Here is a 13,353-nt window from a genome sequence, read left to right on the forward strand (position 1 = left end):
TGTTGTCCAGACTGGAACGTCTTCATGTCTGATGTTGTTGTCCAGACTGGAACGTCTCCATGTCTGATGTTGTTGTCCAGACTGGAACGTCTCCATGTCTGATGTTGTTGTCCAGACTGGAACGTCTTCATGTCCGATGTTGTTGTCCAGACTGGAACGTCTTCATGTCCGATGTTGTTGTCCAGACTGGAACGTCTCCATGTCTAATGTTGTTGTCCAGACTGGAACGTCTTCATGTCTGATGTTGTTGTCCAGACTGGAACGTCTCCATGTCTTCATGTCTGATGTTGTTGTCCAGACTGGAACGTCTTCATGTCTGATGTTGTTGTCCAGACTGGAACGTCTTCATGTCTGATGTTGTTGTCCAGACTAGAACGTCTTCATGTCTTCATGTCTGATGTTGTTCTCCAGACTGGAACGTCTTCATGTCTTCATGTCTGATGTTGTTGTCCAGACTGGAACGTCTTCATGTCTCCATGTCTGATGTTGTTGTCCAGACTGGAACGTCTCCATGTCTGATGTTGTTGTCCAGACTGGAACGTCTTCATGTCTCCATGTCTGATGTTGTTGTCCAGACTGGAACTTCTTCATGTCTGATGTTGTTGTCCAGATTGGAACGTCTGCATGTCTTCATGTCTGATGATGTTGTCCAGACTGGAACGTCTTCATGTCTGATGTTGTTGTCCAGTCTGGAACGTCTTCATGTCTTCATGTCTTCATGTCTGATGTTGTTGTCCAGACTGGAACGTCTTCATGTCCTCATGTCTGATGTTGTTGTCCAGACTGGAACGTCTTCATGTCTTCATGTCTGATGTTGTTGTCCAAACTGGAACATCTTCATGTCTACATGTCTTCATGTCTGATGATGTTGTCCAAACTGGAACGTCTCCATGTCTTCATGTCTGATGTTGTTGTCCAGACTGGAACGTCTTCATGTCTGATGTTGTTGTCCAGACTGGAACGTCTTCATGTCTTCATGTCTCCATGTCTGATGTTGTTGTCCAGACTGGAACGTCTTCATGTCTGATGTTGTTGTCCAGACTGGAACGTCTTCATGTCTGATGTTGTTGTCCAGACTGGAACGTCTCCATGTCTGATGTTGTTGTCCAGACTGGAACGTCTCCATGTCTGATGTTGTTGTCCAGACTGGAACGTCTTCATGTCCGATGTTGTTGTCCAGACTGGAACGTCTTCATGTCCGATGTTGTTGTCCAGACTGGAACGTCTCCATGTCTAATGTTGTTGTCCAGACTGGAACGTCTTCATGTCTGATGTTGTTGTCCAGACTGGAACGTCTCCATGTCTTCATGTCTGATGTTGTTGTCCAGACTGGAACGTCTTCATGTCTGATGTTGTTGTCCAGACTGGAACGTCTTCATGTCTGATGTTGTTGTCCAGACTAGAACGTCTTCATGTCTTCATGTCTGATGTTGTTCTCCAGACTGGAACGTCTTCATGTCTTCATGTCTGATGTTGTTGTCCAGACTGGAACGTCTTCATGTCTCCATGTCTGATGTTGTTGTCCAGACTGGAACGTCTCCATGTCTGATGTTGTTGTCCAGACTGGAACGTCTTCATGTCTCCATGTCTGATGTTGTTGTCTAGACTGGAACTTCTTCATGTCTGATGTTGTTGTCCAGATTGGAACGTCTGCATGTCTTCATGTCTGATGATGTTGTCCAGACTGGAACGTCTTCATGTCTGATGTTGTTGTCCAGTCTGGAACGTCTTCATGTCTTCATGTCTTCATGTCTGATGTTGTTGTCCAGACTGGAACGTCTTCATGTCCTCATGTCTGATGTTGTTGTCCAGACTGGAACGTCTTCATGTCTTCATGTCTGATGTTGTTGTCCAAACTGGAACATCTTCATGTCTACATGTCTTCATGTCTGATGATGTTGTCCAAACTGGAACGTCTCCATGTCTTCATGTCTGATGTTGTTGTCCAGACTGGAACGTCTTCATGTCTGATGTTGTTGTCCAGACTGGAACGTCTTCATGTCTTCATGTCTCCATGTCTGATGTTGTTGTCCAGACTGGAACGTCTTCATGTCTGATGTTGTTGTCCAGACTGGAACGTCTTCATGTCTTCATGTCTGATGTTGTTGTCCAGACTGGAACGTCTCCATGTCTTCATGTCTGATGTTGTTGTCCAGACTGAAACGTCTTCATGTCTCCATGTCTGATGTTGTTGTCCAGACTGGAACGTCTTCATGTCTTCATGTCTGATGTTGTTGTCCAGACTGAAACGTCTTCATGTCTCCATGTCTGATGTTGTTGTCCAGACTGGAACGTCTTCATGTCTTCATGTCTGATGTTGTTGTCCAGACTGGAACATCTCCATGTCTTCATGTCTGATGTTGTTGTCCAGACTGGAACGTATTCATGTCTGATGTTGTTGTCCAGACTGGAACGTCTTCATGTCTTCATGTCTCCATGTCTGATGTTGTTGTCCAGACTGGAACGTCTTCATGTCTGATGTTATTGTCCAGACTGGAACGTTTCCATGTCTTCATTTCTGATGTTGTTGTCCAGACTGGAACGTCTTCATGTCTGATGTTGTTGTCCAGACTGGAACGTCTTCATGTCTGATGTTGTTGTCCAGACTGGAACGTCTTCATGTCTCCATGTCTGATGTTGTTGTCCAGACTGGAACGTCTTCATGTCTGATGTTGTTGTCCAGACTGGAACGTCTTCATGTCTTCATGTTTGATGTTGTTGTCCAGACTGGAACGTCTTCATGTCTTCATGTCTGATGATGTTGTCCAGACTGGAACGTCTCCATGTCTTCATGTCTGATGTTGTTGTCCAGACTGAAACGTCTTCATGTCTCCATGTCTGATGTTGTTGTCCAGACTGGAACGTCTTCATGTCTTCATGTCTGATGTTGTTGTCCAGACTGGAACGTCTCCATGTCTTCATGTCTGATGTTGTTGTCCAGACTGGAACGTCTTCATGTCTGATGTTGTTGTCCAGACTGGAACGTCTTCATGTCTTCATGTCTCCATGTCTGATGTTGTTGTCCAGACTGGAACGTCTTCATGTCTGATGTTGTTGTCCAGACTGGAACGTCTCCATGTCTTCATGTCTGATGATGTTGTCCAGACTGGAACGTCTTCATGTCTCCATGTCTTCATGTCTGATGTTGTTGTCCAGACTGGAACGTCTTCATGTCTCCATGTCTGATGTTGTTGTCCAGACTGGAACGTCTTCATGTCTGATGTTGTTGTCCAGACTGGAACGTCTTCATGTCTCCATGTCTTCATGTCTGATGTTGTTGTCCAGACTGGAACGTCTCCTCGTCTTCATGTCTGATGTTGTTGTCCAGACTGGAACGTCTTCATGTCTGATGTTGTTCTCCAGACTGGAACGTCTTCATGTCTCCATGTCTGATGTTGTTGTCCAGACTGGAACGTCTCCATGTCTTCATGTCTGATGTTGTTGTCCAGACTGGAACGTCTCCATGTCTTCATGTCTGATGTTGTTGTCCAGACTGGAACGTCTTCATGTCTTCATGTCTGATGTTGTTGTCCAGACTGGAACGTCTGCATGTCTTCATGTCTGATGTTGTTGTCCAGACTGGAACGTCTCCATGTCTTCATGTCTGATGTTGTTGTCCAGACTGGAACGTCTTCATGTCTGTTTTCGTGCCGACAGATTCCCTGTCTTCTGGAGATGATGAAGACCATGATGAAGACTGGGACGATACAGGTAATGGAAATAGTGTGTTCCATCTCTTCGTCTTTTAATCTCTTAATCTCTTCATCTCTTAATCTCTTCGTCTCTTCATCTCTTTGTCTCTTCATCTCTTCATTCATTCATCCTGATGTCAGTAGATGTTGAACTGAAAGCCATAATGTAATACACACTGATAATGTAATAAATATGCTGCAAGCATTACGTAATAATGTTTTTCACCTAATGAAATCATTATTACATTACAAATTGTGTAAAAAATATTTTTAAATGATAACAACCTAAAATAACCTAAAATCACTCGTTTGAGTCACACACTTGAGGAAAGCCTTGCATCTGCATCAATTCCCACAACAGACTTGCAAGGGGGGGTTATACTTCAATTCTGACCTAAGAAACGACGACAAACAAAGACCTAACAAAAAAAAACTTGAAGACACACAGTCATGTGATTATCCATGTTGTAATGATTACCAACATATTCCACAGGAGTTTCACTCCTCCTTATCCCAGGAATGACCAGGACACTTTGACCTTTCAGAGTGCAGATGGAACCAGATTGTTATTCACCAGGACACTTTGACCTTTCCGAGTGCAGATGGAACCAGACTGTTATTCACCAGGACACTTTGATCTTTCAGAGTGCAGATGGAACCAGACTGTTATTCACCAGGGCACTATGACCTTTCAGAGTGCAGATGGAACCAGACTGTTATTCACCAGGACACTTTGATCTTTCAGAGTGCAGATGGAACCAGACTGTTATTCACCAGGGCACTATGACCTTTCAGAGTGCAGATGGAACCAGACGGTTATTCACCAGGACACTTTGACAGAGTGCAGATGGAACCATGACAGGCTGACAGACTGACTGATTCACTCACTTACACGCACACTCACACTTAACCCATCGATCCAAAGCCAAAATCGGAATTTTTCCTTACTTTTATTTTTCTGCCTTTACAGTCCTCTTATAAGCCTCACACACTGGACCCACTCCAGTTAGCCTACCTCTCCAACAGATCCACTGAAGGTGCCATGTCCATCACGATTCACACGGCCGTAACACATCTGGACAAGAGGAACACCTATGTGAGAATGCTGTTCATTGACTACAGTTCAACATTCAACACTATTGTTCCCTCCAAGCTCAACACCAAGCTCAGAGCCCTGGGTCTGGACACCAAGCTCAGAGCCCTGGGTCTGGACACCAAGCTCAGAGCCCTGGGTCTGGACACCAAGCTCAGAGCCCTGGGTCTGGACACCAAGCTCAGAACCCTGGGTCTGGACACCAAGCTCAGAGCCCTGGGTCTAGACACCAAGCTCAGAGCCCTGGGTCTGGACACCAAGCTCAGAGCCCTGGGTCTGGACACCAAGCTCAGAGCCCTGGGTCTGGACACCACGCTCAGAGCCCTGGGTCTGGACACCAAGCTCAGAGCCCTGGGTCTGGACATCAAGCTCAGAGCCCTGGGTCTGGACACCAAGCTCAGAGCCCTGGGTCTGGACACCAAGCTCAGAGCCCTGGGTCTGGACACCAAGCTCAGAGCCCTGGGTCTGGACACCAAGCTCAGAGCCCTGGGTCTGGACACCAAGCTCAGAGCCCTGGGTCTGGACATCACCCTCTGAAACAGACTTCCTGGACTTTCTGACGGGCAGACCACCACAGGCTATGATGATTAGCAACAATGACGCTTAACACAGGGGCCCCCCAGGGGTGTGTCCTCAGCCCCTCCCTGTTCACCCATGGGTTCTGTCCATGACCACAAGGCCCTCCAGTGGGTAGTGAAGACGGTCCAGTACATCCCTGGGACCTTGTTCCCACGCATCCAAGACATCTACTGGAAACGTTGCCTGAGGAAGGCCTGCAGCATCATCAAAGACCCCCCCCAACTACGAGCTGTTCACTCACTTACCGTTGGGCATACAGTATTGGGTCATGATGTCTGATACCAAAAGGTTCAGAGACAGTTTCTATCTGCAAACCATCAGACTCTTGAACACTTGAACTGGACTGACCACCTGCTCTGATTCTCTGCACATGTACACACACACACACACACACACACACACACACACACACACACACACACACACACACACACACACACACACACACACACACACACACACACACACACACGTACACACACACACACACACGTACATTCATACTACACACACACACCACTGCTGCTACCAGTCTCTTATTATGATGGCTAAATACTGCACAATTTATACACTTGGCCCTCAATACCCCCTTTCCCCAAAACATATGTAATATACTATAAATGGTGCCTTCCCGTCTAATACTGATGCTACAATGTTCATTCTGTTTTACTGAGACGGGTACTTTATGTTCCTATTGTTAAACTTTATAATTGTTGTTGCATTGGGGAGAATCAACCAGCAGTGATCATTTGGTTGTACGACGTGTCCATTGCGTATTCTGTAGATCTGACTAATCACACAACTAGAAAGTATGGACGTTTTACAGCGTTTCCTTCTCAGGTCAACCAGTACAAGAAAAATTTAAATTTAAAGTTGTGTTCTGGTATTGATTCATGTCTGATGTTGTTGTCCAGACTGGAACGTCTCCATGTCTGATGTTGTTGTCCAGACTGGAACGTCTCCATGTCTTCATGTCTGATGTTGTTGTCCAGACTGGAACGTCTTCATGTCTGATGTTGTTGTCCAGACTGGAACGTCTCCATGTCTGATGTTGTTGTCCAGACTGGAACGTCTCCATGTCTGATGTTGTTGTCCAGACTGGAACGTCTTCATGTCTTCATGTCTGATGTTGTTGTCCAAACTGGAACATCTTCATGTCTACATGTCTTCATGTCTGATGATGTTGTCCAAACTGGAACGTCTCCAAGGTTGGAGTGAATTCCACAAATTCAATTCTAATTCAGCTCTCGCTCCCTGTAAATTCCAGGTCAGTCTTTGAATTCAAAGATTATTTTTAAGTCATTTCATACAGCCTAGAATATTGGAATACAGGTGGAAATGATTACAACACATTCTACAGTTCAACTACTGTACGTACATTCATTTAATTAAATAGGACATGTAAAAAATATTCAATTCCAATTCAATTCCAAAGATTAAATGATTTTACAATTCCAATTCATTTTTATTTTTAGGTTGTTATTACATTATTGGTTCAAGTTATTATGCTGTTCCTATTTGTAGATGGGTCCTGTCTGGGTCCTGTCTGGGGCCTGTCTGGGTCCTGTCTGGGTCCTGTCTGGGTCCTGTCTGGGTTCTGTCTGGGTCCTGTCTGGGTCCTGTCTGGGGCCTGTCTGGGGCCTGTCTGGGTCCTGTCCGGGTCCTGTTTGGGTCCTGTCTGGGTCATGTCTGGGGCCTGTCTGGGTCATGTCTGGGACCTGTCTGGGACCTGTCTGGGTCCTGTCTGGGTCCTGTCTGGGTCCTGTCTGAGGACTGTCTGGGTCCTGTCTGGGTCCTGTCTGGGGCCTGTCTGGGTCCTGTCTGAGGCCTGTCTGGGTCCTGTCTGGGTCCTGTCTGGGGCCTGTCTGGGTCCTGTCTGGGGCCTGTCTGGGTCCTGTCTGACACGTTACTCATCAGTCAGGTTCAAGTTATAATACGATCCATTATCCTTTTTTACCCGCTTCAAAATGCAATAATTATTAGCAGGTATTACAATATAATTTGCTACATGGTTACAGCAGGGGACAGAGAGGGGACAGAGAGTTTAACCCCCTACGTAGCAGGGGACAGAGAGGTTAAACCCCCTACGTAGCAGGGGACAGAGAGGTTAAACCCCCTACATAGCAGGGGACAGAGAGGTTAAACACCCTACGTAGTAGGGGACAGAGAGGTTAAACTCCCTACGTAGCAGGAGACAGAGAGGTTAAACCCCCTACGTAGCAGGGGACAGAGAGGTTAAACCCCCTACGTAGCAGGGGACAGAGAGAGGACAGAGAGGGGACAGAGAGGTTAAACCCCCTACGTAGCAGGGGACAGAGAGGGGACAGAGAGGGGACAGAGAGTTTAACCCCCTACGTAGCAGGGGACAGAGAGGTTAAACACCCTACGTAGTAGGGGACAGAGAGGTTAAACTCCCCACGTAGCAGGAGACAGAAAGGTTAACCCCTCACGTAGCAGGGGACATAGAGGTTAAATCCCCTACATAGCAGGGGACAGAGAGGTTAAACCCCCTATGTAGCAGGCAGACACACTCTACTCTAATGCCTTTTTTGTTTTGAAAGAGAGAGAGGGTTTGGGGTTTTTAGTCACCGTTTTTAGTCACCAACTTAATGAGTGGTTAGGGTTGGATCGGTCTGCTGTGGGGAGAAATGAGCTCATACCATACCCTGTAGAATAACTCTGCTGTTTTACCCTTGGTCAAGAAGACAGAGCTCTCACACAGAGAGAGGGGGCAGCCAGCCTCAAAGTAGCCTGCAACACATTACAGGTCACAGTATGTCAATGATACTGGAATAATCACAGCTGTCTGTCTGTCTGTGTGTCTGGCTCTGTCTGTCTGTCTGTCTGTCTGTCTGTCTGTCTGTCTCTCTGTCTGTCTGTCTGACTCTGTCTGTCTGTCTGACTCTGTCTGTCTGTCTGTCTGTCTGTCTGTCTGTCTGTCTGGCTGGCTGGCTGGCTGGCTGTCTGTGTGGCACCACCCAGACACACTACAGGCCACACACTACACACTACACACTACAGTCCACACACTACACACTACACACTCCAGTCCACACACTACACACTACACACTACAGGCCACACACTACACACTACACACTACAGGCCACACACTACACACTACACACTACAGGCCACACACTACACACTACACACTACAGTCCACACACTACACACTACACACTACAGGCCATACCCTACACACCACACACTACACACTACACACTACACACTACAGGCCACACACTACACACTACAGGCCATACACTACACACTACACACTACACACTACAGGCCACACACTGCACACTACACACTACAGGCCATACACTACACACTACATGCCACACACTACACACTACAGGCCACACACTACACACTACACACTACAGGCCACACACTACACACTACACACTACACACTACAGGCCACACACTACACACAACACACTACAGGCCACACACTACACACTACACACTACACACTACAGGCCACACACTACACACTACAGGGTTAGATCAGTGTTCCTAAACTATGTTAACAGGGTTAGATCAGTGTTCCTAAACTATGTTAACAGGGTTAGATCAGTGTTCCTAAACTATGTTACAGGGTTAGATCCGTGTTCCTAAACTATGTTAACAGGGTTAGATCTGTGTTCCTAAACAATGTTAACAGGGTTAGATCTGTGGTGATGAGCTATGCAGCATTGCTGGTGCGCAGGGCAGCGCTAAGCCACCACTGGGCCGTCTCTGTTTGTCTAGGGCCCCGAGGGGCCAGGGGCAGCATGCCTTCAAAGAGCTCCCTGTAATCTGAATCAGAACTGCCAGTGTTGCTGCTCCACTCCCCCCCCCCCTCAACTCTGCTCCGCTCCCAGGCCCCTCCAAACTCTGCTCCACTCCCACCCCCCTCAACTCTGCTCCGCTCCCAGGCCCCTCCCAACTCTGCTCCACTCCCAGGCCCCCCCCCCCCAAAACTCTGCTCCGCTCCCAGGCCCCTCCCAACACTGCTCCACTCCCACCCCCCTCAACTCTGCTCCGCTCCCAGGCCCCTCCCAACTCTGCTCCGCTCCCAGCCCCCCCAACTCTGCTCCGCTCTCAGGCTACCCCCCCATCTCTGCTCCACTCTCAGGCTCCCCCCCCAACTCTGCTCCACTCCCAGGCCCCCCCCCCCCCCCCCCCAACTCTGCTCCGAGATACTGTTGTGAAGAAGTTTAAAGCCGGATTTGGATACAAAAAGATTTCCCAAGCTTTAAACATCCCAAGGAGCACTGTGCAAGCGATAATATTGAAATGGAAGGAGTATCAAACCACTGCAAATCTACCAAGACCTGGCCGTCCCTCTAAACTTTCAGCTCATACAAGGAGAAGACTGATCAGAGATGCAGCCAAGAGGCCCATGATCACTCTGGATGAACTGCAGAGATCTACAGCTGAGGTGGGAGAATCTGTCCATAGGACAACAATCAGTCGTATATTGCACAAATCTGGCCTTTATGGAAGAGTGGCAAGAAGATAGCCATTTCTTAAAGATATCCATCAAAAGTGTTGTTTAAAGTTTGCCACAAGCCACCTGGGAGACACACCAAACATGTGGAAGAAGGTGCTCTGGTCAGATGAAACCAAAATTGAACTTTTTGGCAACAATGCAAAACGTTATGTTTGGCGTAAAAGCAACACAGCTCATCACCCTGAACACACCATCCCCACTGTCAAACATGGTGGTGGCAGCATCATGGTTTGGGCCTGCTTTTCTTCAGCAGAGACAGGGAAGATGGTTAAAATTGATGGGAAGATGGATGGAGCCAAATACAGGACCATTCTGGAAGAAAACCTGATGGAGTCTGCAAAAGACCTGAGACTGGGACGGTGATTTGTCTTCCAACAAGACAATGATCCAAAACATAAAGCAAAATCTACAACGGAATGGTTCAAAAATAAACATATCCAGGTGTTAGAATGGCCAAGTCAAAGTCCAGACCTGAATCCAATCGAGAATCTGTGGAAAGAACTGAAAACTGCTGTTCACAAATGCTCTCCATCCATCCTCACTGAGCTCGAGCTGTTTTGCAAGGAGGAATGGGAAAAAATGTCAGTCTCTCGATGTGCAAAACTGATAGAGACATTCTCCAAGCGACTTACAGCTGTAATCGCAGCAAAAGGTGGCGCTACAAAGTATTAACTTAAGGGGGCTGAATAATTTTGCACGCCCAATTTTTCAGTTTTTGATTTGTTCAAAAAGTTTGAAATATCCAATAAATGTCGTTCCACTTCATGGTTGTGTCCCACTTGTTGTTGATTCTTCACAAAAAAATACAGTTTTATATCTTTATGTTTGAAGCCTGAAATGTGGCAAAAGGTCGCAAAGTTCAAGGGGGCCGAATACTTTCGCAAGGCACTGTATATTTGAGATTCTTCAAATATTCACTCTTTGCCTTGATGACAGCTTTGCATACTCTTGGCATTCTCTCAACCAGCTTCACCTGGAATGCTTTTCCAACAGTCTTGAAGGAGTTCCCACATATGCTGAGCACTTGTTGGCTGCTTTTCCTTCACTCTGCGGTCCAACTCATCCCAAACCCTCTCAACTGAGTTGAAGTTGGGTAATTGTGGAGGCCAGGTCATCTGATGCAGCACTCCATCACTATCCTTCTTGGTAACATAGCCCTTACACAGTCTGGAGGTGTGTTGGGTCATTGTCCTGTTGAAAAACAAATGATAGTCCCACTAAGCACAAACCAGATAGGATGGCTTATCGCTGCAGAATGCTGTGGTAGCCACGCTGGTTAAGTGTGCCTTGAATTCTAAATAAATCACTGACAGTGTCACCAGCAAAGCATCCCCACACCATCACACCTCCTCCTCCATGCTTCACAGTGGAAACCACATATGTGGAGACCATCCGTTCACCTTTGTGTTTCACAAAGACATGGAGGTTGGAACCAAAAATCTCACATTTCTACTCATCAGACCAACGGACAGATTTCCACTGGTCTAACGTCCTTTGCTTGTTTCTTGGACCAAGCAAGTCTCTTCTACTTATTGGTGTCCTTTTGTAGTTGTTTCTTTGCAGCCTGATTCACACAGTCTCCACTGAACAGTTGATGTTGAGATGTGTCTGTTACTTGAACTCTGTGAAGCATTTATTTGGGCTGGTAACTCTAATGAACTTATGCTCTGCATCAGAGGTAACTCTGGGTCTTCCTTTCCTGTGGCAGTCCTCATGAGAGACAGTTTCATCATAGCACTTGATGGTTTTTTCAACTGCACTTTAAGAAACATTCAAAATTCTTGAGATTTTCCCCATTGATTGACCTTCGTGTCTTAAAAGTAATGATGGACTGTCGTTTCTCTTTGCCTATTTGAGCTGTTCTTGCCATAATATGGACTTGGTATTTTACCAAATAGGGCTATCTTCTGTTTACCACCCCTACCTTGTCACAACACAACTGATTGGCTCAAAGGAAATAAATTCCACAAATTAATTGAAATACATTCCAGGTGACTACCTCGTGAAGCTGGTTGAGAGAATGCCAAGAGTGTGCAAAGCTGTCATCAAGGCAAAGGGTGGCTACTTTGAAGAATCTCAAATATAAAATATATTTTGATTTGTTTAACACTTTTTTTTGGTTACTACATGATTCCATATGTGTAATTTCATAGTTTTAATGTCTTCACTATTATTCTACAATGTCGAAAATAGTCAAAATAAAGAAAAACCCTGGAATGAGTAGGTGTGTTCAATCTTTTGACTGGTACTGTATGTACAAAGAAAACAAGTGTGCAGACAAAAATCATGATTTTTCAGTAAAAAAAATCTAATGTCAGAAACACAAGTATAAATTAATCTTGAACAACATCATAATTGAACACACAAAACATTTCTCATAACTTGGTCTGACCATATCTGTATCTGGAGTGGAGGAGGAGGAGGAGGAGAGAGAGGATTGGAGGAGAGAGAGAGAGGGTTCTCAGTTAGGGGGGTGTGAGAGAGGAGGTGTGTGGGGGGGGGGGGGGGGGGGGGGGGGGGTGAGAGAGGAGTGCCTGAGATGCTCTGTCTGTGTCTCAACATTGGAAGTCTCTCTTACCCAACATACAGCAGGAGAGTAGACCTCATTATGAACTCAGAGTATTTGCGTGTGTGTGTGTAAGAAGAGTAGAATTAACTGGGTGAAATACCACAGTGTGCATCACAGCAGCAATATTTGTTGCCACAAGAAAAGGGCAACCAGTGAAGCACAAACATGTAGCGGCAGATTTCCTCCTCTTCGTCCGAAGAGGAGTAAGAATCGGACCGAGATGCGGCGTGGTAAGTGTTCATGACGATTTTAATAACAAAAGCAATGAACACTATGAAATACAAAAACAATAAACTAATACGTGAAATAACAAAACCGAAACAGTCCCGTGTGGTGAAAAACACAGACACGGAAACAAACACCAACAAACCAACAGTGAAACCCAGGCTACCTAAGTATGATTCTCAATCAGAGACCACTAACGACACCTGCCTCTGATTGAGAACCATACTAGGCCCGAAACAGAAACCAAACATAGAAAAACAAACATAGACTGCCCACCCCAACTCACGCCCTGACCATACTAAATAATGACAAAACAAAGGAAATAAAGGTCAGAACGTGACACAACACATAAATACAACTCATGTTTATTTATTTTCCCTTTTGCACATTGTTACAACACTGTATATAGACATGATATGAAATTTGAAATGTCTTTATTCCTTTGGAACTTCTGTGAGTGTAATGTTTACTGTTCATTTTTATTGTTTATTTCACTTTTGTTTATTATCTACCTCACCTGCTTTGGCAATGTTACCATATGTTTCCCAAGCCAATAAAAACCTTGAATTGAATTTAATTGAGTGGAGATGGGAGAGAGAGAGTGGAGTTGAGGGAGGGAGGGAGGGAGGGAGAGAGGGAGGGAGAGAGGGGGAGGGAGAGAGGGGGAGGGAGAGAGAGAGAGAGGGAGA

At 46.0% G+C, this 13,353-nt stretch overlaps 1 protein-coding gene across 1 annotated transcript in view; it reads left to right on the forward strand.

Annotated features, from left to right (window-relative positions):
• LOC139383385 (fibroblast growth factor receptor 3) overlaps positions 1-13,353 on the forward strand; it is a 206,028-nt gene that overhangs the window by 101,078 nt on the left and 91,597 nt on the right. The window contains 1 exon segment of the mRNA XM_071127909.1: positions 3,658-3,711. Coding sequence (XP_070984010.1) covers positions 3,658-3,711 — 54 coding nt within the window.

The sequence above is a fragment of the Oncorhynchus clarkii genome, chromosome 25 (assembly GCF_045791955.1).
Source record: "Oncorhynchus clarkii lewisi isolate Uvic-CL-2024 chromosome 25, UVic_Ocla_1.0, whole genome shotgun sequence".
NCBI classification, from domain to species: Eukaryota; Metazoa; Chordata; class Actinopteri; order Salmoniformes; family Salmonidae; genus Oncorhynchus; species Oncorhynchus clarkii.